We start from the raw sequence: 26904 nt of genomic DNA, 5'->3' as shown, positions 1-26904 counted from the left end.
AAAGTATATGATAGGCAAATGTTAGTGGGTTGAAATGTTAGTAAATTAATCTCTTATTCGGATTCAAACTCGAGACTCTTCACCGTCACTCACCCAACCCTTATGTCCCTAGTTCTTACCACTTGAGTTATCCTCCGGGACGAGAATCGACGCGGTGAAATACTGGTCCTAACCATCGCCATCGCAAATCAATTGGAAAAAACCAACGCCATTGACTGTTCCTACTATTTCCCACTTCACCAGAATCACCGCTGATAACCGCGAGCGAGCGAGCGAGAGAAGACAGACAGAGAGGAATGGCGATCCTGTGGAAGCACGTGAGGCCGTCGCCGTCGCTGCTCGACCGGCTCAAGCGGCACGTCACCGGCGGCTCCTACTTGCTGTCGAGATCCTTCACCACAATGGAAGGTCATCGCCCTTCGATCGTCCACAAACGCAGCCTTGACATTCTCCATGATCCTTGGTTCAACAAAGTATATACACTAATCACTCTTCCTTCAATTTCTCTCTACTTCGCTTACTTTCATTTTTGCCAATTTTTTTTATCATAATCTATTTTGAATTGAAAATTAGCTAATTAGTTCAACCATGAATCTGTTTTGTTTTGGTATTTTTCCCTTTAGGAATTATTGAATTGAAGGAAACCATTGGGATTTGCACTAGTGACTAGTGGTAGTGATTAGTTATGCAATTTTATTAAGGTCTTTGTTTGGATGAATAGCTTAGTGATAATTTACCAACAAGGTGTAGCACAACTGGTAGGTTAGTTGGACTCTTTAAGCATCTAGGGTCCGATCCCTAGGCAGTGCGTATGGAGAAACATTTGTTTGGAGAGGCTTACCCACTTAATGCGATCTCAGAGTCTCAGGGGATTAGTCTCATGACTGCCGACTATGGGAATACCTTGGGAAACAAAAAAAAACTTAAGTGATATTTTAAAGGCTTAGTTTAAGTTATTCAATTTTTCGAATCAAAGTAATGTTGTTATAGAGGTGCATTTTAGATTAGTTGAATACAGTTATTGGATGTACAAATTGTTTATGTTGAAAATGCAGGCATTTTGATTTTGACAGTATGCTGTTGCTTACTTTCAATGAATGTAGTTGTATGTTTTTAGTTAGTTTAATCTTGATTTTGACAGTATGTTGTTGACTTGTTGCTTACTTTTTTGGATAGTTAGTTCATGACAATTAATATACTGATGTTATAACTTATTACCTAGAATAGAGCTATATTAGTTATTACAGAAAGTAAATCTGCCCTAAAAATAGGAAATATGAAAGCAAGTCTATATAAATAAAATACCTATCAATTTAGAGATAATTGGCTCATTTGTTTTGCTTTAAAGCAAGTCTATTTAAAGTCCATTCTTTATGTGGTTTAGGCATGTCTGTAGAATATGTGTAGATGCACTAGTAAAATTTGTGGACCAGATGGATGATAATCCGATATTTAGAAGCAGAGGGAGAGTGGGAGACCAAGGAAAACTCTAGGACAAACCATTAGGGAAAATTTGGATTTAAATGATTTGTCATTAAACATGACTCACGATAGGAAATTATGACATTCTTTGATCCATGTAGCTGATCCCACCTAATGACACATGACTTTGGTTGTTGTATTTGTAGACTTCCTGTGCTGGCTCCCAGCACTTTTATGCCTGTAACTTTCTGTTAAGATTGGTTCCAAATTCTTCTTTAGAAGCTACCATTCATAAATAAATTATCCTTGTCTTTTGCTTATTTTACATGATGCTAGAAAGTGATCATAAAATTTCTGGCAAATTCCATTTTCTTCATTCTTATATTTCTGCCTAGTCTGCCTTTAAATGCCAGGCAGAAGATGAATATATGCTTTTGCTATTAATGTTTTTCATCACTTACTCTTACTTTTCAAATGATTGGTTTCTTCCATTTCCTATAATTTTTCAATCTGATTTAGTAATATAGTAACTTTGCTGTTTTGAAATTAGGGAACAGCTTTTTCCATGACAGAACGTGACCGTCTTGATCTACGAGGACTGCTTCCTCCAAATGTTGTGTCTCCTGATGTACAGATTGAGCGCTTCAGTATGTTTTTGTTTTTCCAGTCTTGTGCTAACATTTGAACATGTCTAGTCAATGTTGTTTTATTTGTTAGTAATTATTTTTCCTGGCGGTGGTTGGCGGTGTCAATCATTGAGGCCCATTTTTCCTTTAAATGGGAGTTAGGTCATCTAAATTGAGTATTTTTCCGTGGTTCAATTATCTGTCTAGTCTCTGCTACTTAATAGAACAAATAATTTGACTTTTTACTTTCAATAGTAACTCTTTATCCCATAATATCTTCTGTTCCAGGTGTTTTAACAGTTTTGAAAAAGTAACAGATTTGTTTTATGCATAATCTTCAAGTGGTGCTTTGGTGATGAGGAATAGGGATTCTGATTAATTTTTTGTTTGTAATTTTACTTTTTCTTTCAATAATTGATGAACTGTATGCCATTCTGTTTTATAGTGTATTCTTTTGCTAAAATTCTTGTTTTTATAGTGGTTGATCTGAAGAGGCTTGAAGTTCAAGCAAGAGATGGACCTTCTGATCCTAATGCACTGGCCAAGTGGCGGATACTTAACCGCTTGCATGACAGAAATGAGGTCATGTACTATAAGGTATGCCATTATTTTCTATTTTATTCATTTGATAAGGAACAATTCTGGGATGGCAGAATCTTTGATGATGATATAGGTGTTAATTTCTGCCAATGCAAACAAAAAGACTAACAAAGTAATCTAAGCCTCTATAACTTACAGGATGTAAAATTGCCGAGATTGTTTAGACAAAATGATATGTTATAGGTGCAACTTCCATCTAAGATTTTGTCTGTTGTTGAGTGTTAAAATTTCTGTTTTCTAGTTTCAGTGTTTAGTGGCAATAGCCTAAAAGCCTTTGGTCCACCCTAAGATCACTTTTTGAAGGGTAGTAATCTTTATTGCGCAAGATTAGCTCAATAACTACATATGACTAGAATGGAGGATTGACTAAAACCATTTCCTTCGAGTCGTTATTTGATGGTATAAGTGTGCTAAATGTCTACACCGCATATCATTTACCTACATGCAGGGACGGACGCACGTTGTGAGCCAAGGGGTCATATGCCCCCATGAAATTTTCTATAATACAACAACAATATAGTATGGTAATTGGATTAATACTATATGCCCCACGAGAATATTATATGCCCCCAGGAGGATACTAAATGCCCCATATGATCACAGCTCTCCCTAAAGTAACTTTTTAGTCTTGTATTATACTTTTGTTTTCATTCCCAATTGCAATAATTTGTTGGTTCATTCTAATTTATTAGAACAGAGAGGGAGTATAATTTTGTCATTTTTTATCACCACTTTCTCATATTAATAAAATTTGTAACTGATTTTTTTTTAATTACAAAGCGTGTTTATTTACAATTAATTAAAATTATAAAGACGAAAAAATAGCATACATCAAGCCACCTTTCTACTTCAGCACAGTGGTTCAGGACTGAGAATTTTGTTATATTATTTTAGTGATAAAATAAAAGGGTCTTTCTCCATGTAAGGAATATTGCCCCCACGACTTGAAATTCCTGGATCCGTCACTGCCTACATGTGTATGTAAGGAAGGGGGTTTATTTTTTTCTTTTACTTTTAAGAATATATGTTTCGGTTGAATGAGGAAGGGGGGGGGGAGGGTGGGTTTTAAACTAAAAGGAAAAATGACCTCAATGAGATTCAAACATGTGTTCAAGTAGGCCCCAAGGGGCTTGTTGCCGGTGAGCTACGGCTCTTGGGTAGTAGTGGCCTTTCATAGTTGATCAGGACAGATGGGTTGGATAGGTTTCCTGAATTATTTCATTCTTGCATTTTTTCTTTTCTTTTATTCATAGTATGCTTGTTGGAAATGGTGCCTTGGCCCAATGGTTGGAGTTGCTTCCGTTTAGGAGGTCCCAGGTTCAAGTTGTTGAATTAGTCTCTTGAGAATGCAAGGAAAGGCTGCCTATAATAGACACACAATGGGTATAACCCTTCCCTTGACCCTGCCATGGTGGGAGCTTACAGCACCGAGTTGCCCTTTATAGTTTTATCCTCATATTCTGTGCTTTTATTCTCTAATCTCTATGAATGAAATATTATAGCATCAACGAGAAAGGTAAAATAAGCTAGCTTGATTGTGTGTATGGAAGAGAAAATGGGGCGTTCTTCCTTCGACAGCATAGATGATTGGAGGGATCTTTGAAGTTCATGCTGTTCTTCTTTTGTTGTTTTTAATTATATGTCTGTTTTACAATGATTTTTATCCTCCAATTTGTACCATTTTTCTCTATGACTGAAAATATAATTTTTTTTAGAAGAAACAGGAAAATAAGCTATTTTGACATTAGATTGTGCAATGAAAGTGACTAATTTTAATGTGGTTTAGACAGATTAACCCCAGCATGATAGAAAAATAAATTACTGGGAATAGAATCAATAGATGCATGTGCTTTGCTTAAAGAATAAAGATATGAACATTAAGTTCCCAAGTCCAATATCTGCATTTAGAATACTCTTGTACAGTTGTACAGATGAAATACCAATTACAAAATCATGTAAAATAAAAAAAATGAAAATTTAGGACAACACTTGGGTGAAACCACTTTTTTCTGACAGAATTCACATAACTTGAAATGAGTAGAAGCTTAAAACTGCAATATGCTGTTTTATGTTGTATCAGTTTTCAAGTAGAAGTTTAATACTGCATTTTGTGGTTTTCTGTTGTACTATTTTTTTTTTCTGTTTTTATATATTTTTTTAAGTCATGCATTGGAAAATTAAATTTTCCTTCTTTACTGCACATTGTAAATTATTTTTGTTCTCATGCCTCTTGTACGTTCTGTTTTTTCGAAAGAATGATTTCGACTTAAATGATATGTCTTGTATTGTCAGGTTTTGATTGCCAATATTGAGGAATATGCCCCAATAGTATATACTCCAACAGTAGGTCTTGTATGTCAGAACTATAGTGGACTGTTTCGAAGGCCAAGAGGAATGTATTTCAGTGCTGAAGATCGTGGAGAAATGATGTCTATGGTCTATAACTGGCCAGCTGAGCAGGTCTTTAACTGTCCGTATCACAGTTCCTTCATAAATTTTTAGCTAGTACTTTTATTTATGTATCCTAAAAGTAATCATTTTTCCAGTTTGTATTTAACGGATTTTAAATGTCTATACTGTTTACTTCTGAGCTTAATTCTTTCCTGACAATTGGCCTGGAATTAGGTCTGTGCTGACTTTGATTCCCGCATAAGTTTAATAGGCATGTATTAATGGATTCTAAATGCATTGTTTTTAGTGCTGAGCGCATTTGTTCTCTGACAATTGACCTCCTCCGTTTTTAACGTATTATCTAGTTTGGATGTGTGAAGAGTACATGTGTATGTATCAAGCTTGATGTATTTCACACCAATCTGCAGAATTACAAGTGAACACTGGTTATATACATGAGTTAACTTATGTGAAAAGTTATCTAGAGATTCTAACTCACATTTGCAAAGCACAACTAACTCTAACAGAACCCATGTGCATGTGCACACTAACTGCTGGAAACAGCTGGCATATAATCGAGCTAAACACTGCTCTAACACTAACACATTCTCTAACATGAATTTGTTTCCAAATTAGGACCTATGTCTCTGGATAATATTTTTGATAAACTATCTTATTCAAGTATCAAATTGAGATATCTCCTTTGATATTCTTTTTCAGGTTGATATGATTGTAGTTACTGATGGGAGCAGAATTCTGGGACTTGGAGATCTTGGAGTTCACGGAATTGGCATTGCCGTTGGAAAGCTTGATCTATATGTTGCTGCTGCGGGGATAAATCCTCAAAGGGTAACGCTATTGCTGTACCTCACTATTTTCCCTTCCGGACTGTTAAATTTTGATGAAGTTAATATCTTTAAGTTGTTGGTCAGGAAGTATTCCACGGTAAACACTGTGATTAAATATGCTTAAACGACCTTATTGGATGAAAAATAACTTTTTTCTCTGACACTTATTGAGTTATTGTCTTTTGGCTATCCCTTATACCTATTAATTTGATGCTTGTGTATTGGAGGATACTGTCAGTTATGGAAAACATTCCTTTATTCTACTAGAATACTTCCATTGCAAGTCTGATTTCTTAATTTAATAAAGATTTTGTCATGGCTTCTGGTATTTTATTTTTTCTGTTATATTCTGTCTTGTGACTGCTCTTTTCTTGGTCAGCTAGTTTGTTGTCCTTATAATCTGCAATGGCATTACTAGACGGTAGGACCTTAGGAATTGTGATAAATGTGCTACCATTGACCTTTTTAACCATGTTATTTTCTCCCTTGACATCATCGTCCATCATTCTGGATTGCATCACACTTCTATTATTAGCTCTAAATAATGTCTTTACTATACGCCATAACTTTTCTTTCTTTCTTTCTTGTGATAGGTACTTCCTGTCATGATTGATGTGGGTACTAACAATGAGAAGTTGCTTCATGATCCCTTATGTAAGTGTTTCTAACTTCTTGTGTCCATTCAGTGAAATTGTGAAAGACATTGTACAGGACTTGTGTAGAAATGACATGATTTCTTTAAAATATTGTTGATCACTACATTTTCATCAATTCTAAGTTTTACTTCTATCTGACAAAAACTTTCCTATCTATTTGGTGGATAATTGAATGGTTTATATATCTAATATACCCCTTACGCAAGAGTCCTTTGACCTTGCGATGTGAACAAAGCATAAACCGATAACCTTGTGTTGAAATTCTTTATTTAGAATTATGAGAGCGGCAAAGATCAAACTCATGACGATAGATTTCCTAACATAGTAGTCAATAGCGGCAAATAGCGGCGCTATAGCGGCGTAGCGGAGCGGAGCGGCTCCCTGCCGCTATTGAGATGAAATAGCGGCCAACTTCACAATAGCGGTCGTAGCGGCGCGAATAGCGGCCAAAATAGCGGCAGATCGCGGCCAATAGCGGGAAATAGCGGCGCTATATGAATGAAGGAGAAAATGACTCAAGCCCATTCGTTTTAAATCGTTGGGGAACCTTTTTATGGGCATGTTAGGACTTCTCAGGGCCATTATAGGTCAAAATTGAAAGAATTAAGCTTCATTCTTCATTCAGATTTGCAAATTCGACTTCTTTACCTTGCTTTTGAGAAGTTATTAGTTGTGTGTTATTGTTCAAGACTTATGATTTTTATTTCTATTATGAATGTTATGAATTTTAGGCAATATTTGACATTGTTTGCTATTTATATGTATATAGTATTAAACTATTAATGATATAAAATTACATAAAAAAATTCAGAATAGCGGCCATCCCGCTATGCGCTATCACGCTATCCCACTTTTGGGGCCAGCCGCTACGCGCCGCTATCCGGGATTGACTACTATGTTTCCTAAATAGAGAGAAGTTCATATGAGGGAAAACCAATCTGTGTATTTTCTGAGTTGCAATCAGACACAGAACAAACATTTGTACAAGCTAAGTGTTTTAGAGACTCTGATTCTGATATCTAATCTAACAGAGTTCTCTGTTGTTTCAGCAAATAGTTGCCACTGTTATAGACTATAGTAGATATGCTAAAGTATATACTATATACTTGATGCCACCGCAAGCGCACAGTTTTATCGACTAGTAAAAAGTTATTGTTTCCACATGGACTGTGTTATTAACTACCAAATATATGCAAATATAGATTATCTAAATAAAATCTGGTCAATACTTTTAAGATTAATTAATAATATCTCAAATCATACAAGTATGAGGCCTAACATACCTAAAGCATTACGTATACCGATACCTGAATAAAAAACAAAATTAATAATAATTGTTAAGCTCCACATTGATTAAAGATAAGCTAATGAAGTGCTTATAAAGCGGGAAGGGAATCCTCACCCTTGAGCTAGCTTTTGTGTAGAGCTAAGCCTCCTAAATTCTAATGTGGTATCAGAGCCTGTCTTAGGTTTATTGTTGGGTCACCTATATCACTCTGAAGATATCTTGTGATGGATAGGGATTTGGGCATGATCATTGACCTCCACGCTCCAGATGTCCCGGGCATTGGGGGGGGGGGGTGTTAAGTTCCACATTGGCTAAAGATATGGCTAATGAAGTGCTTATAAAGTGGGAAGGCAATACCCACCCTCGAGGTAGCTTTTGGGGTAAAGTTAAGCCTTCCAAATTCTAATATTGTCATGAACCAATTATCCCAAAAGCTTGAGCTCTTGGTTAAATGACACATGAATGGTTTTATATTATATTTCTAACACGCCCCCTCACACAAGAGCCTACTTAGGCTTGAAGCGTGTACAATGCACATACCCACCTACCACATGCTGAAATTCAACTTTTTTTTATTTGAATAATGGGGGCAACAAGGATCAAACTCTATGCCACTTGGGTCATAGAGGCTCTGATACCATGTCATGAACCAATTATCCCAAAAGCTTAAGTTGTTGGGTAAAGGACACATGAATGGTTTTATATTATATTTCTAACAATAATAAAGGAAAACTCAATTCAATAGGTAATTGCCAATACATCATTGGGCTACCCCCAATTCCTAGAATACGAAAACTACTCAGCCATGTTCAAGTCACAACGCATAATCATGAAACTAAATGTGGACATCACCAAGAATAAAGAATGGAAGGATAGAAAATAAATGAGTAAACTCTAATCTTCCTCTGATTCTATCCTCATTCCTTGATAGAAGATTAACCTCTAAACTAAATGTAGTGCAGAACTATCTAAAGTGCACACTTATCAATACTCTAATACTTGACCACTTCGACCAAAAGACCAATTGGCAATTTCCCCAAATGCTTAGGCTAAGTAGTAGAAGCTCATTGTGGTTTAATGTCTGACAACTCTTGCTATGTAGCTCACTATAAAAACAACATTGCACATTCCAGTTGTTACTTCACTTACGTTGATGCTGGTCATCAGCTTTCATGTTAACCTTTTTATATGAAGTTGACTTCCCTCTATGAAAAATGAATGGTTTATTCTTTCTGTCAGATTTGGGATTGCCACAGCATCGTCTTGATGGGAATGAATATCTTGCTGTTGTGGATGAATTTATGGAGGCTGTCTTTACACGCTGGCCAAATGTGATTGTGCAGGTATTAATAGTTACTGATGTTTAAAATAAAAATATCACTTGTATCTGTATTATATTCATAGGGCCCATATTTTTCCATCATAAGGATATTAATTTACTTGTGTTGACACAGTTTGAAGATTTCCAGAGCAAATGGGCTTTTAAGTTATTACAGCGGTATAGAAATACCTACAGAATGTTCAATGATGATGTGCAGGTAAAATTTCTATGAATTAAACATATCACGTCAGTTGTTTTTTACAGAGTGCTACCAGAGCTGTTAGGAAATATTCTTAATTCTTAATATTGATGTGTTTGAATTTCTTTCACTTATCATAGCAATGATTCTGCTAATTATTTTTTTACTTTGTTAGAATTTATACAAACCATTGATCATATTATCCAAAAAAGAAAAGAAAAACAAAAACATTGATCAGCTGTTTCAGAATGTTAAAATCTCCTTAGATTTTAATTGATCATATTCTTCAAGGCTCTAATTTATCAAATGGTCTCAAGTTTGATGGTTGCTGCTTATGGTAGACTAGTAGCGAATTAAACTTTCACTATAACAGATAGTTATGTGGGAGCCTTGAGATTGAGCATTAACTGTGGAAATGTTCCTAGGAAATGTTCAACTTATTTATTATTCTTGTAAATAGAAGATTTCAACATGTGTGTGTGTCTCTCTCTCTCTCTCTATATATATATATATATATGAAATACTAAAACGAAGTTCAATTCACTCAAGCAATTATATATTTTCATATTCCTCAATTTCTAAAACTTTATCATTCGTTGGGTAAATATTTTAATAAATTTTTTTTTCTGAAAGTTACTATTTCAAAACTGGAGTAGTATTCTTAGAAGAGTAAACCCCTTTATGGTCATTGAAAGATCTTGGAACATCAATTTGAACCTCTAAAGATGATTACTCTAATTTGGTTCTCAAATAATTATTGTGCTCAAATCTACATTCCTTTTTATCTGTCGCATAGTAATTTTAATAAAAATGAGAATATTAATCTTGTTTCTTAATACTTGTGCTAAAACCTTAAAGTGACAGATAAGAAAGAATGGAGGTAGTAATAATAAATTGGTAGCTACTTATGCATATATTTCTTATTATGGGATTTCATTTCATTGCTTGATGTGTGTGTAAATTCTCTACCTAGGGAACAGCCGGTGTTGCAATTGCCGGACTTCTAGGTGCTGTAAGAGCGCAAGGAAGGCCAATGATTGACTTCCCGAAGCAAAAGATTGTTGTTGCAGGTGCTGGAAGGTTAGTTATTTTGTATTGTGACAGTACAGGACAGGATGACCACATCTATGATTTGATCTAACGTTGTGTTTGGTTGAAGAATTTTAGGGAATTAAAAATATTGGGAAATTAAATCGATTGAACTCATTGGATTTGCAAATTCTCTTGTTTGTATAAAATAGTTAAATAAATGCCTTCAATTACAAAATTCATTTTTTCAAAGTAATTAAATCTCCTTCATTTATAATTTTTTAATAAAATGAAATTTTTTCATTTACATTTACAAAAAAAGTAATTAAATTTTGATGCTAAATAAATATTTAATTAATGTTTTCATGTGAATAAATGTAACTAAATAAAAGATTTATAAATAATTACATATTTAGAGTAATAATTAAGAAATTTCTTTAATTCTTTATATTAAAATGTCTCACTATTGCCATGCTTTGAATGCTAATTAAATATCAAGAAATATAACTTATAGATGCACTTCAAGGCCCAACAAAAAATATATCAATAATTTAAACCATTATTTTTTAATTAAATACATATTATTTTTTAAATTGGATGATATTTAATTTTGCAAAAAGTGTATAATAAAACTATAATGTTAACTTAGGAGATTACACGTTTTACTGGATATTTTTCTATTTATTTATTGTTTATCGTCTTTAAATACTAGCGTTTGGGATAAAGTTAGGCCTTAGCTAAATACTAAGTCTCATGAAAGTAGAGGGTCACCCCTCATATAAGCTTTGTATATCAATGTTCAGAAAGAGACATGTCTCCTGAAAATTTCTGATAGTGCATGAGTAGTAGTTGGCTGCCTGCCCTTTTGGGTCTAATAATTGATTCCTTATCTAAATAATTTAGAAATTGAGTTTTCATTATTTATCTTGTATGGTTGGTGTAATGCATCACAGTGTTTGTGGCTTCTTTGGTTATATTTGTACCACTGCAGTGCTGGGATTGGCGTTCTTAATGCAGCAAGAAAAACAATGGCGAGGATGTTGGGTAATAATGAAGCAGCTTTTGAGAGTGCAAAGAGTCAATTTTGGGTTGTTGATGCTAAGGTATTGTATAGCTTGTGTCCTTTTTAGATGTAGTTTAGTTCTTATTGTAATTAAATATTATTTTTGATGGAGAGAGTAACCTTTTACATATTTTATATTCAATTTCTCACTTACACATGTATTTCTTTTGGGAGGGTTGACTTTCATACTTGTCAATCTGTATAAAGCGTTGAAACTCCACAGAACATTTGGAAGATCAATAAAATCTCGTTGAATGATATGTAGTATGGAAAAATAGAATGAAACTCACGGAAACATAAAACATTTGAATTTGTTAAACTTCATATTTTTTTAAAATGAGTTTATACTAAAACTTTGTATGAAATAAATTGTATACCAATAAAAGTTTAATATATCCCTGTGTTGCATCCGTGTAGCTGTATCTATGTAACCTGGGCTGCAGTTTGTGGTAATAGGTTTGAGCCATATGCTCTGAGTCTGCTGTTCGAGACTTATAAGTAGCTTAGCATATAATTCTGACCACTTTAGTAACGTATCATAACATGCAAATGATACTGTGGATATATGAATCTTTTTCTGCTTTTTCATTATGATGAGAATGGTTTTATTGTTTTACACACCGGTACTATTTTAGAGTCCAACATTGATATCCCACAATATCTTGAACGTTACCAAATAGTATCCACTTTCCTTCTTTAGCACTTTTGAATATATCAAAATATAAGAGCCACATCAATTTCAACTGAAATTAGATTTTTGACGGCTTTAATTTTTATTTATAATATATAATTTTTCACATTTGTAGGTGACCATGCAAACTCATCTCATGAGGATGAATTTTGTGCCATATGATATTTCCAAATGTTTTGATCACCGTGTGATGTTAAATTTTCTCACTCTTTTTTGTTTGTTTGTAAATGTAGGGATTAATTACAGAAGGACGTGAAAATATAGATCCTGATGCCCTTCCTTTTGCGAGAAATTTGAAAGAAATGGATCGCCAAGGACTGAGGGAAGGAGCAAGCCTTGTTGAAGTGGTTTGTGAAAATATATCTTTAGATGAAAATATAACTTATGAAAAGGCATCATATGACCAACATTAAATATAATAGAGTAGATTGGCAAAAACGAGGTTTACTCAAATTGAGTAATCGTTATATGTTAATGATCTGATGTGGGAAGTGTTACATTTATACCCTGTGAGACCTACACTGCAAACTGACTCTGTTATAAACACAAGAGGAGTGCTAGCAACACACTCTTTTAAACACTCGAACACACTCCATGCAGCTGGTTTATTTTTTAAAAATGCAACACATTTGCCTCACCTTTTGAAAAATGTATTGACTTTTCCAAAAATAAACCAATCAAATGAAGTGTGTTGAAGAGCGTGTTGCCAGCATTTCTCATAACACAATCAATCCGCTGAGCTGCACTCTGACAGCTTTGACAGAACTGGGTAAACTATCTTCTTACAGCTAACTATAACAGAAATAGAAGCACAGTAACATTAACTAACTCACATGTTCCCATATTATTCTGATAGGAAAAAATATTTACAAGTCTTTCTCTTCAGTTAATATCGCCCAATGTTCTTGTTGAATTTCTTTTATTTAGATTTAGATTGAGTTTGTTATTAGTCTTATCTCATAGAGATAGTGATTAGATTTGTTTCTCTATTTTCGATTAGTATCTATTAAGATAGAGATGGATTTAGATAGTTTTAAGTATTTTATCTATAATTTGTATAAGTCTATTGATCAAATAGAGAGAAATATTTTTCGTCTAATTTAATATGGTATCACAACCTATCCTAGACTCGTTAAGTTGAGACAACCCGTATATGAGTCACCCGCAAATGTTCATTCCTGCATATTCCACGCTCTAGATGTCCAGCCCTGGGCGTGAGGGGGTGTGTTGGGAAGTCCCACATTGACTAGAGATTAATAAGGCCAAATAAGTGGTATAAAGGATGGAGCAACCCTCACCTCTAAGTTAGCTTTTTCAGGTAGAGTTAGGCCACCCTAATTCTAAGACTTTTATTCATTAATCCTGAACCTATAATTCTTAATGTAACTGAACAAGTTACTCCAGCTTCTGTCTTTATTATATTTACCCGAAAATGAACGAATACAAACACCATACTAGTTAGCCCTTTTTTTTTATAACAACTGTCAAGTTGTCTTAATAAAACAAAATTTGACAAACAGGACAATTTACGAAAAGTCTCAAGGATAAGGAATCTTCTATGATTTGAAGCAAAACACGAGAGGGAAAAAAATCCAATTTAATGAAACTAACCAATCTCTTATCATATCTGTGAGGGGAATTACCTTCTTTAATATTTTAATATCTACTTCTGCTCTCTGAATTTGTTCAATTTTTTACTGATAAACTTCTGAACTGCTTCATTCACTCATCCTTGCTGAACTTTGGTAACAGGTAAAACAAGTTAAGCCTGATGTCCTTCTAGGACTATCTGCTGTTGGAGGATTGTTTTCAAAAGAGGTATGTCTGTCTGGTGCTTTTGTTGGCCTATTCATTGCATACTTATTTCATTAAGTAAGATTATTGGATTAATAGGCTTCTATCTCTTTGACATTTGAAGGACTTATGCATGTTTACAAATTTTGAAAGTCTTTGCACATTTTTTGGAAATCGGCTTTGTTCATAATTTTCTTAGATGTGCCATCTAATGGGGAAAAACAGGTCCCCAATCAAAGGACCATGATAAATTTTCTGTTTGATAGTGCTTCTAGCAATCTGTTTGACAACATTGGGGAGGCTTTTGTTGAGCTTTTCATACTGCAGTAAATGATCTTTGGTTGTAGAATTTGCTGGCAAGGTAGAATAGAGATTATGTACCAGAAAACAAAAATAAAGAGATTTATTTACTATTGGTTACCAGAACAGCTTCTTGCTTTCTTGAAAAACTTCTAAACGGAAAATTCAAAGAAAAATTGGGTTTTAGTTTATTCTTTTACCAGCTTTCTTTCCTTGGATATACTGATGATGACATTAAGTTCTCTAGGTATTAGAGGCACTCAAGAATTCAACATCAACAAGACCAGCTATATTTGCAATGTCAAATCCAACAAAGAATGGTATAGATAATTTTTTTCATCCTTTTTTAATTAGTATGTGCTGCGGGCTGCGGGCTGCGGCAGTGGACAACATGGATTTATAATTGTTTGTGTGCCTCTTCCCACATTTTTTGACAGCTGAATGCACCCCTGAAGAAGCATTCTCCATTGTGGGTGAGAACACCATATTTGCAAGTGGAAGTCCATTCAGTGATGTGGATCTCGGTATTAGTTTACAAATAGTTTCTTTTGTTAATATTTTTCTGTATGTCTCATTTAAGGGAAACTTACAACTATGATATTATTTTGTAATTATGCAGGAAATGGGTGTATTGGCCACTCCAACCAGGGAAACAACATGTACCTCTTTCCAGGGTTAGTTGGCTGTTTAAACTTGAACTTTAATGTCTCACCCACATCGACTTGAGATATGGTCAAAGTAAAGCTTTTAAAGACTAGGCTATTCCTCACCACATGAGCTAGCATTTTGGGTTGATTCAACCCAAATTCTAAGATAATATCTAAGCCTATCTTAGATCTGATATTGGACCACCCTTAACTGTCCAAAAATATAAAATGAACTTGCCCTGCTGATTTCTTAGTGGCTTAAAAGAAATCAATCTTACAATGCCCACGCTCTAGATATCCAATTCTGGGCATTAGGGGGTGTGTGGAGATCCTGCATTGACTAGAAATATAACCAAAGTAGAGCTTATAAAGACTTAGGAGTTAGGACATCCTCAAATAATGAGCTAGCTCTTACATTGAGTTAGAATCAGTCCAAATTTTAAGGCTTATATTTAATCAAAGTTGTGCTATTGCATAAGAAACTGTTCATTTTCTTTTTAATACATCTTTTTCTTCCAGCATCGGTCTTGGAACTCTTTTGTCTGGCTCTAGAATCATATCTGATGGCATGCTACAGGCTGCTGCTGAACGGTAGGTTTTACTGTATTTGATATTTTATGAAAAATACTGCCATTGTGAGTTACTTGTAAGCCAAAATAGACTTTAAGCTGGAAATTGTTAAAAATTAATTTTGTCTATACTGCGAACTTAATATAGTCATCAAACTGATATTCACCCAAATTAACATTTCATCAGTTAAGAACCAACTATTATAAAGCTTGATTTATTAGTAAAAGCATATGAATGATTTTATTTTCATGCCCACTCCTTATGGGAAGAAAAACAAAACGCATGTAATGAAATTCAATTGAGAGAGACACAAAGATTACCATTACCCTGTTTACTATATTTACATAATAATGCACAACTATAACTATCCTATTTAGATTTTCTTGAACCCGTCCCCTTAAGCTGGAGTTTGTAGATTTGTGCATCAAGATTGTTACATAAGTAGCTTATATGAATTCCCTTCAATGATTTAGTGGAAACATTTTCTAGATGGTCATTTGAGATGACAAATATGGTGGTGACTGCTGAGAGGAAGAAAAATGGGAGACATTGATAATATTTTTTGCCTAAACTACATAGAGCTATATTAAACAGACTGAAAATATTAAATACAATTTTTTTTATTGTTACCATAATTACATAATACTGTACACAGCATATAATTACCTTATTTACATTCTAAAACTCCTCCTTAAGTTGGAGCATATAGATCATATACACCAAAAGACTTGGTGAAAACGTCTAGTTGTTGGTTACTAGAAATAACTGAGCTAGTATGTCTCTTGATAGAATCTTATTCCTATTTCCTAATGAAATGGTAATCTATTCCAATTTGTTAAATCCTCTTGTGAAATGCTAGATTTGAGGTGATATGCAGTAAAACTTAATTATTTGTTTATTACAGATGAGTGTTTCTAGTGTAACCTTCCCAAATTAGTTGATGCCATGCATCGATATTCTACTTTTGACCTTGCAACAACATTTTGTTTTGTACTTTTCCATGATTAGATCTCCTGTTTATAGGACAGCCTGTTCAGTACAATATTTTAATATCCCACAACCTGAATATGACCCTTGTCTTCAAAGATAAGACCTTTTCCTGGAGATCCTTTAATGTCCCCATAATCCAAGCCAAAGACCTATACCGTTTTAGCAACCAATCGAGCCTTAAGCTGACCAACCATCAAGACTAACTCAACTTTAACTCTAAAGAACCTCTAACATCCAAGAATGGTGTTGTTGAAAACTCAGAACTCTGTAAATCTAATTCTCATTCATTTCAAAGGTTATGATACAATAGACCATAGTTCAGTACTTATAGAAGAATATAAAGCTTGATGAACAAGCTAACAATTCTAACAAACTCTAACAACTAACTCTTAATTCTGTTATGCCAGCTAAGCTTGACAGCTAAGCAAGCATAACTAACACACTAACTCAGCTACAATCAGTAGCTTTACTTAACACGAGTAGTATACTCTAATACACCCCTGCAAACTCAAGGTGGGGGAGAAGGAACCCGCTCAAGCACCTTGAGTTTGGAACGAAGATACGCAAACCTAGTAGGGGAAAGAGCTTTGGTGAATATGTCAGCAATCTGGTCTTCAGAAGGAATGTGATGAACAAAAAGAGTCTTGTCAAGAACCTTTTCCCTCACAAAGAAGATATCAAGCTCCATATGTTTGGTGCGAGTATGAAGAACAGGATTATGAGTGAGAGCAACTGCACCCATATTATCACAAAATACTCGAGGTGGAGAAAAGGGAACCTGAAGCTCTTGCAATAATGACTGAACCCAAAGTAATTCTGCTGATGTATTGGCCAGGCTGCGATATTCTGCCTCTGTGCTAGATCTAGCAACCAAGGTCTGTTTCTTGGAGCTCCAAGAGACCAAATTTGGACCAAAAAAGACACAAGTGCCCGAGGTTGATCGTCTGTCATCAGGGTCAGATCCCCAGTCAGCATCACAAAAGGCCACAAGAGGGACAGAAGTGTGTAAGGAACAAGGCCTAAGGTGAAGACCATGATGTATGGTGCCTTTAAGATACCTAAGTATTCTTTTGACAGCCTTCCAATGATCCTCCAAGGGCTGGCTGAGGAATTGGCAAACCTTATTCACTGCAAAGCTAATCTCTGGTCTTGTCAAAGTAGCATACTGCAGAGCACCAACAATAGACCTGTACAATGTTGGATCTGCAAAATAATCTGAGCCATATTTGCTCAACTTAGCACCTCCAATCATGGGAGTAGATATGCCTTTGGCCTCCCCCATTTCTGCTCTCTCAAGCAAATCATTGATGTATTTTGTTTGTGTAAGAAGTAAGGATCTGTCCTTCAAATGATGAACTTGAACACCTAGGAAATAGTCTAGCTGCCCCAACTGCTTCAAAGAAAATTCTGAATCAAGATTCTTCACCACTTGTTGAACTAATGGCAGTGAATTCCCAGTAATAATAATGTCATCTACATAAACAAGAATGTAGATAACACAACCTTTGGTGTAGAAAGTGAACAAGGAAGGATCACATTTGCTAGGAGTGAAACCATACTTAACTAGAGCTGCCCTTAACCTTTCAAACCAAGCTCTTGGGGCTTGTTTGAGGCCATAGAGAGCCTTGTGCAGTCTGCACACAAAAGACTTGTCTTTACAAAGAAAACCAGAGGGTTGTGTCATGTAGACCTCCTCTTGAAGTGCCCCATTAAGAAAAGCATTATTCACATCAAGTTGATGAATGTGCCACTTCTTAGTGATAGCCAAGCTGAGGATTATGCGAATAGTAATTGGCTTTACCACTGGAGAAAAAGTTTCTGAGTAGTCAAACCCTTTCACTTGGTGATATCCTTTGGCCACCAACCTTGCTTTGTATCTATTAATTGTCCCATCAGCATTCTCTTTAACCCTAAATACCCATTTGCAGCCAATAGGCTTTCGATCCTTAGGGAGTGGAACCAAAGTCCAGGTTCCATTGGCCATCAAGGCATCATATTCAGCTTGCATAGCAGCCTTCCACTTAGGATCCTTTAATGCTTGAGTAGAGTTTGTAGGTTCTGCTTGGGTTAGGAGAAGTGTGGGAAATAATCTGGGCATGACAATACCAGATTTTGCCCTTGTTTGCATGGGATGAACATTCCCAATGGGCTGAGCAATTGCACCAGTAGAAGAAGAAGTTGCAGAATTATTATGACCTGGCTGTGCTGATCCAGAAGATGATCCATGACTAGGTGAGTGACTAGGCTGCTGCTGAACTGAAAAACCACTGGGATGAGTGTCCCCTGAAGAGGGAGGTGAAAGTGGAGGAGCATTAACAGCTTGAGGTGGACCATGAACAGCAGCTGGTACCAGAGAAATAATAGAAGAAAGCCCTTGATCTGGGTGAGGAACCTCTGAGGAAGTGAACATGTGTGGATAGGGAAAGTTGAATTCATCAAAAACCACATCCCTTGAGATATAAATTTTTGCCTTCATTGTCCATACACTTATAACCTTGATGTTGTGATGAATAGCCCATGAACACACAAAGCTTAGACCTCAGAGACAACTTGGATTGTGTGTAAGGCCTCAAATGTGGGTAACAAGCACAGCCAAAAACTCTAAGTAGCTTGTAATCAGGTTGTGTATTAAAAAGCTTAAGGTAAGGACTTGCATTGCCTAAAACAGAGGTAGGCAATCTGTTAATGAGAAACACAGCTGCAAGAAAAGCTTGATCCCAAAATTGATATGGCAAATGAGCATGTGCTAGCAAGGAAAGGCCAGTTTCAACAATATGGCGATGTTTCCTCTCCACACTACCATTTTGGTGATGTGTATAGGGACATGTCAACCTATGAACAATCCCTGACTTTGTAAAATAGGAAGTAAGGGGTTTAAACTCTGTGCCATTGTCAGTTTGAATAGACTTAAGTTTCTTGCTAAATTTCAATTCTACCATAGCTTGAAACTGTAGAAATGTGGAACAAGTATCAGATTTCTTTCTCATAGGAAAGATCCATGTGAAACGAGAAAAGGCATCCACACAAGTAAGAAAATAAGAAAAACCACAAGAAGACTCAATAGAGGAGGGCCCCCATAAATCAGCAAAAATTAGCTCTAGAGGAGAGGAGTAAACAGTAGTAGAAGAATGAGATGGCAAGCGATGAGACTTAGAAAGACAACAAGCTGAACAAACATTGAACTTTGTTTTATTAGGAACTTGAATATTACAAGAGGTTAAAGCTAAATGCAAAGCCTCATGATGAGGATGACCTAATCTAGAATGCCACAAACCATAAGAGGTTGGGCTTACAATAGCAGAAGATGAAACTATAGACTTAGGACTAAGACTAGGTGTAGTAGAGCTAGATAATGCAGCTGACAAAGCAGAAACTGAGTCTGAAACAGCCACTGGAGACAAAGAAGCAGAAGCTGGAATAGGAGATGTCTTGGAAAGGGAAGGAGTATGCATGCCTTCAAAGACATACAAGCCATCTGGTCCAACATGACCTTGAAGAAGAACTCTAGATGTGACCTGACATTTAACAACACAGAAAGAAGGGTGAAATTCAAAATAAACATGATTGTCCCTTGCAAACTTACTTACACTAACCAAATTCTTGGTGATATTGGGAACTAGAAGCAGATTTTTAAGAGTGAGTGTGGTTGTATTATGATAAGGAGAAGGAAAAGAAGCAGATCCTATAGAGAGGATTGGCAAACCTTGTCCATTCCCCATGAAGATGTGGTCATTACCAGTGAGGGAGACACTATCTGAGATGACTGAGGAGTCATTTGTCACATGGTGAGTAGCACCAGAATCAGGGAACCAAGTGCTCAGGTTTGCTGAAGCAGATCCTCCAGCCTGTGATGTGCCAGTAAGCATAGCTTGTGGAGGCCTTGCAATGGAATTTCCAGGCCTCTGTCCTCCATTGTTGAACTGAGAAGGAAAATTACTCCATGGAGTACCAGCAAAGGAACTAAATCCAAACTGTTGAGGACCAAAAGGAAAACCAGAGAATGAATGTCCATGACCAAACTGTTGTTGCTGACCAAACTGAGTGGGAAAACCAAACTGAGGAGATCCACAGTAAGGTGAGAAGCCAAACTGAGGCATAGGCATCATAGGAAAATTAGGAAATTGCATTCCATAGCCTGAGTTAATTCCAGAAATGCCAGAAGAAGGAGTGGATGAAGATGAAGAACCACGATAGTAACAAACAGTAGCATCATGTCCATACTTCTTACAAATCTGACACTGAACGCTGCGATTATTACCTCTACCTCCTCCACGGCCATTGTAGCCAACACGAGAGTTGTTTCCACCATTGTTGCTAGTGTAGCCACCACGTCCACGCGATTCATAGGATCCAGTGCGATCATCACTGCGATCATCATAAGAACGATCCTTATAGGAAGAATCGACAGATCCAGAAGCATAATTTGCTTCAGAGGCCACCGGCGACGGTGTCGACAGCGGAGGTTGAGTCGCTGGTGGCGGTGGAGCCTGAGTAAGGAGCGCCGACGGAGGATTTGTCGAGATCTGGCGAGTACGAGCGCGATCGAGACGCGCTTCATGTGCGATAATCATTGCTTCAACCTGCGAAATCGAACTCGGTGATTCACGATTGTACACAATCGTTTGAAGATGACTGTATTCCTCAGGCAAGCCATCAAACACTGCTTCCAAGTGTTCACGATAGGAGATTGGATCTCCAATCGTGATTAGCGCATTAACAATCGACTTAATACGCTTGAGATACTCAGAACACGACTTCGATCCCTTGGAGATGGATCGAATCTCAGATCTCAGTTGTGTGGACTGCGCGAGAGCGTGTGCGTGGAAGAATTCGAGCACTGCTTCCCAGACTTGCCAGGACTGAGAGCAATTCACCACAGTAGGAAGCACTGATGGTGAAAGCGAAGAAAGTAACCACGTAAACAGAGCAGAATCTTGCTGCTCCCAGACTTGATATGCAGGATTCTCCACTGCATTCACACGATCTTCTTCAGTGAGAAATCGTGGTGGAATCTCAGGATGAGAAAGGAAACTCTGCAACCTGTGAGTGCGAACGATCCCTTCCACATGCTGCTTCCATGAAAGAAAATTTGTATCATCAAGCTTCAACGTAAGCTTGTGAACAAGCGTGGATGAACTCAACTGTTGTTGAGCCACTGGAACTGGAATCGGGATCGGAATCTCTGGAATTTCGTCAGCCATGACGAAGAAGAAGAAGAAGAAAAGAAAATCGAGAGAGATCTCAAGGATCGTGACCTGCTCTTGATACCATGTTGAAAACTCAGAACTCTGTAAATCTAATTCTCATTCATTTCAAAGGTTATGATACAATAGACCATAGTTCAGTACTTATAGAAGAATATAAAGCTTGATGAACAAGCTAACAATTCTAACAAACTCTAACAACTAACTCTTAATTCTGTTATGCCAGCTAAGCTTGACAGCTAAGCAAGCATAACTAACACACTAACTCAGCTACAATCAGTAGCTTTACTTAACACGAGTAGTATACTCTAATAGGTGTAAGAAATATAATTTAAATCCATTTGTGGTTTAACCCAACTATTTAAGCTCTTATCATAATTGATTCATGGCGTGAAATTAAAGCTTTTATGACCAAGTGGTTTAAAGTTTGACCCTTGATGCCCCCTTTTTTTCTAATAAAAAGTTGAATTTCAGCTCAATGTAGGTGGGTTTGTGCATTAGTGACGCTTCAAGTTGAAAGGACTCATGTGAGGGGGTGTATTAGAAATAGGTCATTCATTTGTCTTCAGTCTTCACCCAGGAGTTTAAACTTTTGGGATTGCTTATTCATGACAAATCCACTTCCCTAGAATACGAGGAACACGGTCCGAAGTCCTAAAAGCAGTGTTAGGAATCAAATTGCAAGGTATGGGACTTGAGTCCCACATCAGAAGTATGAGATTCTAATGTGGACTTTATAAGGCCTTGGGCTCTCCAACTACAACAACTAGCTTTTGCGGTGTGGTTCTCCCAATGTTCTTATTAATTGGTATCAGAGCCTTCCACCATGTCTCTCAGCGGCAAAGTAAGACATACAAGCACATAAGGATTGGACCCATACATTCAATAATCTACGTCTAACTCATAACCCTAACTCTTACAGGAAGAAAAAGAGAAAATAGAGACCACATACTATGAAATTGATATTTACTAACTATGAGATAATGTGTTGGACGAGTTATAAAATGCCAACATTGACTTATATTTCTACTAGACTTCTAATCATAATTAATTAAAAAAACACAAAATATAAGAAAATATGATTTCTAATCTTAGAGATAATTTAAGACACTCTAAATTATTCTAAAGATAAAATACATATATTTTGGGATGTTTTTCATATATTCTAACAAACATTACTATTTTCATGCCATGCATTTACTATTGATTTGTGCATCAAATTGTTCTTGCTGTATGCTGTCTTAACTTTGAAGCATTACCTTTATACCTGATTCTGATTATTTTTTCATCTGCCTGATCATTGGAAACTGAAGTCTGGCTGCATATATGAGTGATGAGGAGGTCCTCAAAGGGACTATTTTCCCTTCAATATCCAGGTATGAACCACTCAGTTGGTTAAAAGAGATAGTTAGAAAGTAGCATATTTCTCAAACTATTTCATAATATATATGTAGAATTCGAGATATTACGAAGGAGGTAGCTGCAGCTGTTATAAAAGAAGCTGTGGTGGAGGATCTAGCTGAAGGATATCATGGAATGGATGCTCGAGAGCTGCGCAAGCTTAGTGAGGTAAGTTTATTTACTTGGGAATGTTAGATTTTTTTTTAAATTACTGTAGGACTACATAGTAGTGTAATTTATACTATAATGTAGAAGTTAATTTTGCCTAAGCACACACCTGCAAGGGTTCCGACAGAATAATTTGCTGTCTTTCAGAATGTGGTTGTCTACGACTAGGAGATTTCTCTGACATTGTAAATGGTTAGAAATATAATATAAAACCCTTCATGTGTCTTTATCATATAGTTTAGCTTTTGGGATCGTTGGTTTCACTCACTTTCACATGTTATCAAAGCCTCTACGATTAAGAGGTCTAGAGTTGGATCCTAATTGTACACATTATGTAATAAATTAAAGTTGAATGTAAGCAAAACGGTAGCTTGTGCAGAGCAAATTGGGCCGGTGACGAATCTTGCACCCTGGCTGCCCAACAGATTAAGGGCAATTGGTTAGAAACATAATATAATATAAAATCATTCATGTGTATTAACCCAACAACTTAAACTTTGGGGGTAGTTGATTCTTCTAAATGCTCTGATACCATTTTAAGAAATTGAGCTAGGCTTAACTCTACCTCAAGTGCCAGTTTAGCGGTGAGGATTATCATACCTTTTATGAGGACTTATTTGACCATATTTCTAGTCAATAGAGACCTTTTAACACCCCTCACGCTGAGGGCTAGACATCTTAGCATGGAGATTGCAGGCTTGATATTAGTTTCTCTTCAAATGATCGCAACCAGATTGATGTCATTAATTTTTCTAAAACAACCACGAGCAAGGTTGGTTTTTGAATTTTTTTCTTAAATTTTGCGGGTGGCCTATTGGTGGCTTAATAACACATCTAGGATTGACTTTGATACCAATGTGAAAGAAAATCATTATCATAAAGATTAAGTCATAAGGCATGAGAACATCCTTCTCAAGTAGGTTCCTTAATTACAATTCAAATCCTCAATGCAAACCCATATAGGCTCGCCTCTATTACATCCTCGGTTGGCTAAATAGTCTGCAATAATATTACATTTAAGTATGTCTAACCCCCAAGCAATTCACTTCAGCGATCAGGAAATCAATTTGATTCAGTTCATTGAGCAGTTTCCACGGCCTGTTTTGTTTAGAATTCAACCACCCACCGCAAGAGTGGAATCGCTTTCAATGACTATGTTTCTAAAGATAAATTGTTGACAGAATAAAAGAGAATTCAGAATAGTTTCACTTCTGTTTCATAAGCCCATCCATGTCCAGAATTGATCGAGATAAAGTCCAGTATTTCCTTTTTGTAGTTTCAGAGCACTCCTCCAATACCACTTAGTCCCGGATTTCCTTTCGACGCTCCGTCAACATTAAACTTTAACAGCCTGATGGAAGGTGGCGACCACACCACCAATCGTGGGTCAGCCACCTGTCTTTGAACTTTTATGCTACTGAAATTTCTGATAAAATGGTCAGTATCATATGGGCAACTCTTCCAGTAATATTTTACTTACCAAATTATCCTCATTAAATGCATATCCCAAGTCTTCTGTAGATCGAATCTTTTATCCCATAACAGAATTTCGTTTCTAGCAATCCACTATGTCCTAAACAATAAATATGGGATTTATTCCACAATTGCCAAAAAAGCCTTCTCTTTCTGCTGTCAATCTTGTACTATGATTAGGATTGATCTAAACCCTATTGTACTATGCAAAGATCCCCGAAGGATAGCTCAAGTGGTAAGAGTTGGGGAGACATATGGGTTGGGGAGGGGATTGATCGAACACCTGGCTCTTCAATGGATTGACCACACTAGAAAGGACTGGATATACAATGATCGTATAAGAGATGTTTGTGTGACACCTATCGAGGGGAAGATGACGGAAAATTGGTTAAGGTGGTTTAGACATGTACAAAGAAGACATTTGGAGGCCCTAGTAGTCAGAAGGATTGATAATATGATTCTTAGTTCGTTTAAGAGGGGTAGAGGGAGGCCAAAAATGACGTTGGAAGATATTATTTAAAACGGCCCCATGGTCAATAATGTTGCACAAAATTTTGTTATTGATCAAGCGCAATGGCATCGGGTGATCCATATAGCCAAAGTGGGATAAGATGGTGATGGTGGTAGTGGTTGTGGTGCTGCTGCTGTTCTCTTCCTTGTTTCACTTAGTGGCTGACTAAAATATTGATAGGAGTTGGATGCTTACAAATCTTTTATCTTGTTGAGATCTCACATCAACTAGTGATAAGGCCATCCTAGAGTTTGTAAGCTTTGACAATTCACACCTTATGATCTAGCTTTTGGGTAGAGTTAGCCTAGTCCGATTTCTATTGATGGTATTAGAATCTATCCTAGATTCGGTATTAACCACCCACGTCTGCCGAGGAAAAATAATCAACCTGGGACCATGACTTTCCCAGTGCAAACTACCTGGCCCATGGCTTTCCCACTACAATCAACCTGGCCTCACAGATTTCTAATGGAATTAAAAAATTTATAATCTCCATCCTCCAGACTCCTCCACGTGCAGGGGTGTATTGAGGTCACACACCAACTAGAGATAAGACCAACATAGAGCTTATAGGCCTTGGCAATGCTCACGTTAGAGTTAGTTTTTAGGGTAGAGTTAGGCTTGGACTGATTCTAAGTGTTGCATTACATTGCTAGATATGAATCTGGGTCTGGTCAAAATTAATATTACTTTCATGTAGTGTTAATTCCCTAGAGGAAAAATGAACTATTATTGCTCTCTTCTGCCTGAAGAAAATTTATGCAAGATGGAAATTATGTGTGAGAATGAGAGACGTAGTTCCAGTATTCTTCAGAAGGTTCTTTAGAAGATGATTTTTTAAAAGCTTCTACTTTTCTTATATTAGCTTGAACTTAAAAATAGTTTTTTAATCCAAAATAAGCTACCTTAGAAAAAATGGAAGGTTTAACTATTTTTCTCCGCATATGGCATGATTTTTTGTTTCTTGTAAGACTTGTTGTCCATGAGTTTTGTATTTTGTGAGCTGTCCATAAGAATAAGATCTTCAGATTTTTGTGATTGACTGGTTGAGCTTTGCTAATTTCTTTGGCTTCCCTTTTTTTCAGTCATCATCATATTTGTTTATACTTTTCTTAAAATGCATTGATGTTCCCATAGTGTGAACTGAGCTGAAAATTCTGCATATATGTACGGATCATTATAAAGTAGAGTAGTTCACTCTTATTCAACATCAAATCCAAATACTTACGATCAAATCTATAATGATATCGATGCTTCTTTTGGGTGTTGCAGGTTGAACTTGGGGAATATGTGAAGAATAACATGTGGTGTCCAGAGTATCCAACACTAGTTTACAAGCAAGATTGAGTAACCTGCTGGGTTGATAACTACAAGCTCCATCGAGATGCATGATGCCCGCTTTGGTCAGTTTCTCAAATAATGCTTAGAGTGGAAACAATCTGCCAGATTCAATTAATTTGATATATATAAAACATTATCTCAGAGCTTACTAAAAGCCTATAGTGCTTCCTTTGGATGTGGGAAGAAATTGGAGGAAACAAAATATAGAGAAGATGGATAGATTTTGTATATTTGTTTGGATGGAGAGAAAAGTGAAAGAAAAGGAAAATAGAATATTTGTATCTATGTTTGCATGAATTTAAAAATGAGGAAAAAATGAATTATTGTGTAACATGTTTTTATCTTTGATATAATGGAAATAATTCAGTGAA

At 36.2% G+C, this 26904-nt stretch overlaps 1 protein-coding gene across 1 annotated transcript; it reads left to right on the top strand.

The window, feature by feature from the left end:
• LOC130749286 (NAD-dependent malic enzyme 62 kDa isoform, mitochondrial) lies at positions 1-26904 on the top strand. Its single transcript, XM_057602622.1, has 19 exons — positions 1-473; positions 1973-2069; positions 2527-2645; positions 4941-5108; positions 5760-5888; positions 6481-6541; positions 9071-9174; positions 9286-9369; positions 10325-10431; positions 11372-11483; positions 12368-12481; positions 13887-13952; positions 14476-14548; positions 14666-14752; positions 14848-14902; positions 15395-15466; positions 22953-23015; positions 23094-23208; positions 26465-26904. The coding sequence occupies exons 1-19, from the start codon at positions 297-299 to the stop codon at positions 26537-26539; spliced, it is 1878 nt and encodes a 625-aa protein (XP_057458605.1). The 5' UTR covers positions 1-296; the 3' UTR covers positions 26540-26904.

Source organism: Lotus japonicus, chromosome 3 (genome assembly GCF_012489685.1).
Source record: "Lotus japonicus ecotype B-129 chromosome 3, LjGifu_v1.2".
NCBI classification, from domain to species: Eukaryota; Viridiplantae; Streptophyta; class Magnoliopsida; order Fabales; family Fabaceae; genus Lotus; species Lotus japonicus.
This window is presented reverse-complemented; position numbering and strand designations above follow the sequence as displayed.